Here is a 7,093-nt window from a genome sequence, read left to right on the forward strand (position 1 = left end):
CACTTTTGCCACCTTCTGTGGTAATTTTAACCACAAGACTGCATGAGAATGTTCTGAATTTCTTTCCCCATTTGAAATTCTACCCACACATGATTCATGTTTACACACACACACCCTTCAAATGGGTGTTCTAATTTAAGAAAATAGCCATGCCTGACACACCTTCAAGTTAACTTCCTAAATATTCTCATCTCTCCATTTTGTTCATGACGGAGATTCCACATCTGCTACCACCTTGTGTCCTCTCTACTGTACAACAACCCAAATCCTAATCCCTAGAGTTCTTCCTTAGTGCACTTCCACAATCACTCTCCATACAAGGTCAGATGAAGGTGTGGTCAGTAAAAAAAAAAAAAAAGCTAACTTAACTTCATTAATTGTTTTGTTGTGAAACATAAAAGTCTTAACTCTTTGGTGCCCATGAATGAGACAGAATTGCTGATATCAAATTGATTTATTGGCACAAAATAATTGACTTTATCATAACTTGAAAGCATGCTGTATTACAAACATGTATCATTTTATCTTTTATTCAATCCTTGGCATGGAGTTCTCCTTCAGAAAAGCCTTGGTCATTTCCATCATGACCATTGACCTGTAAATTTTGAATGGAAGATACATGATTTTAGTTACTTGCCATTAGACACTAGGTATGTGGAAGTATTTAGTCGGAACAAAGTTTTGTAACTCACTTGCAAATACCAATATTCTGACAGATTGTTTTTGGATCATCTGTGGTAGAAAGCTCTTCTGTCAAAGTATCCAAGTACTTGGTAATGAATTTCCTACAGACACCTCGCAGGAATCCGATCGAATCACAGACTTTCATCACTTTTTCTTTAATTGTGTCCTGTGGTAATGTTTAAACTTGTGTGAGAAATGTTTAATGGCATCAGTTACTTTGAGATTTTACATACATCACATGATGCTTATCACTCACCACATTTGCACTATTGCCAATCTGGCTTTTCACTTTCTTCATGGCCCACTTACAAGCCCAACATGCACCAGGGAGGTGGGCCTCAGACTTCAGCAAATCCTCATCCTGATCAACAAAATCCTGAAAAATAAACAAAATCTACTGAGCAAATAGCAAATATTTCAAACAAATGAAGCCTGAGTAAAACATTTTATATTTGCATATTACAATTAGAGATGTGTAGTTTGATGTGACTACGTGCACAGTATACTGATGCAATAAATAAATAAGTAAATAAATTAATTATAATAAAATGTTATATAAAATAGCCAATTTAGATAACATACTGAGCTCTCATCAAGAGTTTCCTCAGCATAGTCAATCTTCAGGTATTCCAGGTGCACTGCACACACTGAGAAATGAACAAAACAATAAGCTTTTTACATACAATTAATTTAACCTCTTAAAATGATCACACTGACAAGAATTGTCTGCCAAGATTTGTCTGATAAAGCATACCTGAGCTTATGAGCAATGAAGCGATGAGAAGTTTCCAGAGCATTGTGATGGTTAAAGATGGCAAAGATATGTGTATACTAGAAAGCAGTATAGTCTGCCTTTGTGCAGCACTTGGTGGTCGTCTTTATACCTCTGCTGACTTCCTTTGATTTTCTCATTTGACCACAAGCCCAGAAGTCATGTTGAAAAAATTTAAGTGTACCGACAAACTAATATAAAAAATAGTCCATTTTATGATTTTCTATCTATCTATCTATCTATCTATCTATCTATCTATCTATCTATCTATCTATCTATCTATCTATCTATCTATCTATCTATCTATCTATCTATCTGCTTATCTATCTATCTATCTATCTATCTATCTATCTATCTATCTATCTATCTATCTATCTATCTATCTATCTATCTATCTATCTATCTATCTATCTATCTATCTATCTATCTATCTATCTATCTAGGTATATACAGTTCTGGGAAGAAAAAAAAAGACCACTGCAAAATAATGAGTTTCTTATGTTTTCTATTGAAAACCTCTGGAATGTCATCAAGAGGAAGATGGATGGTCATCTTCCTCTTGATGGTCATCTTCCTCATTTATACCACTCTTTTTTTGCAAAAACAGCAATGTGAAAAACTGGTGGAGAGCATGAAGCCAAATCACATGCAAATCAGGGTTATTCCACCAAATACTGATTTCTTAATTTTATTTAGCCAAAGCATTAACACAATTTGTTTACAAATTATTTGCATTTTGTTTTATTTGAGTTATTAAAGCTCTGCAAATACTGCATGATCTTGGGTTATTTTGATGTGTTGTCATTTCCTTTAAATATACACTCTAAATAACAATAGTTATATTTTTAATTTAGGAGAAATATTTTCAGTAGTTCACAAAAAATGAAACAAAACTGTTCATCTCACCAATACATGAACCTGGAAGAAAAAAAACATAAGAAACCGCAGTGGTCTCTTATTTTTTCCCAGAGTGATAGATAGATAGATAGATAGATAGATAGATAGATAGATAGATAGATAGATAGATAGATAGATAGATAGATAGATAGATAGATAGATAGATAGATAGATAGATAGATAGATAGATAGATAGATAGATAATTTTTTTAGTTCTTTAGGTGGAGAGAGTAGGAATTGTTTCTGACACAGGAGCTGGAGATGATGGATTTTTTGAAGCAGCAGTAGCCACATTACGGTCACAGTTGGAGCCACTAACAGGCTTTTTTAAAGGCACCAAAAACCGATGCACTGCATTTGGAAGCAAATATTTCCAGACTTTAGTGTAGACCACGCCCTTACTTACAGCCAATCAAAAACGGGAAACTGTTTGGTTTTGCGTTGTGATTGGCCGGGGCTTTCTACACCCCTTCTTCAAACTTCTCAACACAGAGCCCACCTCAGACTGCTTTGATCAAATCACAAATCGTACAAAAGAAAATAAAAACGTATTTGCATACCGCTGTCTATACCAAATTTTGATTGGGTGGGCAAGACCGAAGTTTGGGTGGGCTCAGCCAACCCCTGCCCATGCCTAGAGCCCCTGATCAGAATTACTTATGTTGCTTTGAATTGGATACTAGATGCACATTATCCTTTCATCTTTCTCAGTATGTACTTTGTCCAAGTCAGGGTGGACCAAGAACCTATCCCCTGGAACACTATAGGTGTGAGAAGTATATACACCCCAGGTGAGATTCCAGTCTAGTACAGGGCACCACACACACACACACACACACACACACACAAAGAAGTAAGGTGGAGTCAGATAGAGTGTTGATAAATGAAGAGACAGAAGAATTCGAGGCAGGCTACAGAAAATCTGTGGTTAGTTCTCCAAGATGTTTGGAACAACCTACTTGCTGAGATCCTTCAAAAATTGTGTGCAAATATACCTAGAAATATTATGATGATGATGTAATGGCTTAAGAGGAAAGCTTTAAAATAAAGGTGTCGTATTTTATTTGCCTTTTTTATTTATTTATTTTTTTTACAATTATTTTTATCAACTATTTTAGTATTTCTCCAAACTGCAAACTTGCTAACAAGCTAACATCCTGCTGAGAAAAGTAGAAGCCATCAAAAATCACAGTCCCACCTCTCAGAGTTCTTCTTTATTACACTTCCACAATCACTCTTCATGCTAATACTGTGAAGTCTGGTCTACACTTGCAAATAAGATTAACTTCATTTTTGCCATGACACTCTTTACAGATTCAACCTGCATGAACTATATTGTACACCTAGTGACACAGAGACACATTGTGACAAAGGGAATTAATGCCTTAAAATGCTTTATTAGCACAAAATGGTTTGGAAACAGTTATATTTGGAACATATATTTCCAGTTTAATTCATTTCTTGTTGTGCTGCCTCACAGAATCTGGGAGTTTGGGGAAAAAACCTGGATCAGGTTCAGCATGCTCGGTGACCTGTGTTTTTTAATGAAAGATAAAGGATCACAATTACTCTTATTAAACTGTACTTAAAACAATTACAGGATCAGTCAGGACAAGTTTTCATAACTCACTTGCAAATTCCAGCTTTCACACAGACTGTTTTTGGATCATCATCAGTAGAAAGTTCCTCCACCAAGATATTAATGTGCTTATCAACCAGTCTCTTACAGAGGTCTTTCCCTGCTGGGAGCATGTTACAGCCTCTCATCAATTTCTGTTTAATCTTGTTCTGTGGAAATATTTTAAGTGTGTAAGAAAAGTTTAGAGCACTACTTTCTTTATTTTACCTATATAGTATGATGCTTGTCACTCACCGCATTTTCATGATCACCGAGGTGTTTCTTCACTTTCTTCACAACCAGCTTACACAAAGCACACGCGCCAGGGATCTGTTCCTCACTCGCTGGAAAATCCTCATCCTGATCAAAAGAATCAGGAGAAGTGGCCGAAACCTGCTGAGTAAATATTACAAAGAAATTAAGCCTGTGCAAATCATTATTATACACATTTTCAATTTGGCTGAAAATGATCGAACATACCAAAGTTCCATCGGCGAGTTCCTCAGAGTGAACTTTCAGGTATTCCAGGTAAAACGCACAGGCTGAGAAGCAGAGAGAACAAGACAATAAACAAAAAATATCCTTTTTAACTGAATTTACATGACTTCCTAGTTCTGAACATTTAAGAATAGACAAAGTGGCCAGTTTTACCTTTTGATTAAATTTTGACTCAAATTGTGTGACTTACCTGAGCCTATGAAGAAAAACACAAGGAGGATGTTTCGGAGCATACTGCCTGAAGATGCACAAGCTATGTGACTTCTTTGTGAGCTGAATAGTCTATCTGAATTCAGTAACTTCTAGGGGTCTTTTATACCTTTGGTGCTTCCACAGTAACCTTTTCTGTGACCACAGAACCCACAAATGATGCAAACACTGCAGACCTGCCCTGAGTCATGCTCTTTATGTTCTAGTTCACCTATCTATACTATAAAGCACACATATGCACAGACAATTCAGGACTTTTTCCATGATTCCACCAACACTAGGAATATGTGGCAGGCCATCCGGGCAATTACAAACTACAAGCCAGCTCAGATGCCCTGTAAGGATAGCATAGACTTCCTCAACCAACTGAATGAATATTTTGGTAGGTTTGAGGCACACAATAGGACACCAGCAAGAAAAGCAGTACCTCACTTGGATGAGCAGGCACTGACCCTTGAAACAACAGCAGTCTGCAGGATCTTAAAGAAGATCAACACCCAGAAGGCAGCTGGGCCAGATGGCATACCTGGGCGGCTGCTCAGGGAGTGTGCAGACCAGTTGGCCCTGGTTCTGACGGACATTTTTAACACCTCCTTGAACCAGGCCATTGTACCATCCTGTTTCAAGACAGCCATAATCACACCAGTACCAAAGAAATCCACTATAACCAGCCTAAATGACTATCGCCCTGTCACACTCACTCCTATTATGATGAAGTGCATTGAGAGACTCATAAAGCGACATATGGTTTCCAAACTCCCCTCCACATTTGACCCATGCCAGCTTGCTTATCGGCCAAACCGCTCCACAGAGGACACCATCTCCACTGCACTACACCTAAGCCTTCAGCATCTGGAGGAGAAGAACACACACGTGAGAATGCTGTTCGTGGACTTTAGTTCAGTGTTCAACACGATCATCCCCCAGCATATGGTAACAAAACTGGAACCCCTGGGTTTTGATACCTCCTTGTGTAACTGGCTGTTAGACTTCCTCACCGATCGGATCCAGTCTGTGTAGGTGGGCAAGAACACTTCCTCGGTCATCACTCTGAGCACCGGCTCCCCACAGGGCTGTGTCTTGAGCCCCCTTCATTTCATCCTGATGACTCATGACTGCGTTGCCAGGTCCACTGCTAACCACATCATCAAATATGCCGATGACACAACAGTAGTGGGCCTCATCAACAATGACGACGACAGGGCATATAGACAGGAGGTGGAATAGCTGGTGGAATGGTGTGGGAAGAACAACCTCTTCCTGAATATTGACAAAACTAAGGAGATTATTGTGGACTTCAGGAAGAGCCAGCCACGCCACACTCCGCTGCTAATTAACAACACAGCAGTGGAGATTGTGGGAAGCACCAGGTTCCTAGGGGTGCACATCACAGACAGATTAACCTGGACTGAGAACACCGCGTCTCTGGTGAAAAGAGCACAGCAGCGACTGCACTTTTTCCGCAGGATGAAAAGATCAGATCTCCCCACTCCGATTCTTACCACTTTCAACCGAAGCACCATAGAGAGCACTTTGACAAACTGTATCTCTGTATGGTGTGGCAGCTGCAAAGCTGCGGACTGGAAGTGTCTCCAGAGAGTGGTAAGGACAGGGGAAAAGATCACTGGGACTTTTCTACCTTCAGTCCTGGAGATCAGACATAAACGCTGCCTGTCTCGTGCCCTCAGCATCATCAGAGACTGCTCACACCCCAATCGAGGACTGTTCTCTCTGCTGACCTCTGGCAGGAGGTACCGCAGTCTGAAGTGTAGAACAGCCAGGTTCCGTAACAGTTTCATTCCACAGGCCATCAGAATCTTGAACTCAGTATAGACAATATAACAGTATGAAAGTGCAATACATGGGAAATAAGTGCTATAAATATCATTCAATGGTATGTTTGTATAGAAATAATTTTTAGTCTTGTTAGTGATATTCACATAGCACATGTACAGTACTTTTATTTGGGACTTCTAAGTTATGTGCACTGTAATCTTATTCATATTTTATTTATATTTTATTTTTATTTCATCTATTATTTTTATTCAATTTGCCCTTTCTATTTTCATTACATGTTCTACCTCTTCGTCAATTATTTTACCTCTCCTCTACCTTGCGAGTAATGCAAATGTAATTTCGTTCATATGCGTACTTGTGACGTAAAAATTAATGACAATAAAGTTGAAAGTTGAAAAGTTGAGTTGATCAGATTTTATTTATCACATACACAACCATACACAGTATGACACATCACAGTAGTAGTGAAATGCTCTTTTTGTCTGTCTGTGTCATAAAAACAGAATATAAAATAGTTATAATAAAAATAGAAATAAAATGACTTGTATATTATATAATGTTTATGACAATTTGTTTATTTTATTTTATTATATTCATATTTAGAATTTATTATTGTT

At 38.1% G+C, this 7,093-nt stretch overlaps 2 protein-coding genes across 3 annotated transcripts; both read right to left on the reverse strand.

The window, feature by feature from the left end:
• Nucleotides 1-439: 439 nt before the first annotated feature.
• LOC131359815 (antimicrobial peptide NK-lysin-like) lies at nucleotides 440-1,547 on the reverse strand. The gene is made up of 5 exons (XM_058399949.1): nucleotides 1,439-1,547; nucleotides 1,267-1,331; nucleotides 941-1,060; nucleotides 693-850; nucleotides 440-595 (listed from the first exon to the last, which is right to left on the reverse strand). The coding sequence occupies exons 1-5, from the start codon at nucleotides 1,479-1,481 to the stop codon at nucleotides 529-531; spliced, it is 453 nt and encodes a 150-aa protein (XP_058255932.1). The 5' UTR covers nucleotides 1,482-1,547; the 3' UTR covers nucleotides 440-528.
• Nucleotides 1,548-3,730: 2,183 nt separating this feature from the next.
• LOC131359660 (antimicrobial peptide NK-lysin-like) lies at nucleotides 3,731-4,791 on the reverse strand. 2 transcript variants are annotated; one of them, XM_058399697.1, is made up of 5 exons: nucleotides 4,660-4,791; nucleotides 4,452-4,513; nucleotides 4,227-4,364; nucleotides 3,984-4,141; nucleotides 3,731-3,885 (listed from the first exon to the last, which is right to left on the reverse strand). In XM_058399697.1, exons 1-5 carry the CDS (start codon nucleotides 4,700-4,702, stop codon nucleotides 3,828-3,830), a joined length of 459 nt encoding a protein of 152 aa, XP_058255680.1. In that variant the 5' UTR covers nucleotides 4,703-4,791; the 3' UTR covers nucleotides 3,731-3,827. The 2 variants fall into 2 exon arrangements, with proteins under 2 accessions (XP_058255680.1, XP_058255679.1); XM_058399696.1 differs by having other exon boundaries at nucleotides 4,227-4,367.
• Between the last annotated feature and the right edge of the window lie 2,302 nt (nucleotides 4,792-7,093).

This window comes from Hemibagrus wyckioides, linkage group LG09, assembly GCF_019097595.1.
Source record: "Hemibagrus wyckioides isolate EC202008001 linkage group LG09, SWU_Hwy_1.0, whole genome shotgun sequence".
NCBI lineage: Eukaryota > Metazoa > Chordata > Actinopteri > Siluriformes > Bagridae > Hemibagrus > Hemibagrus wyckioides.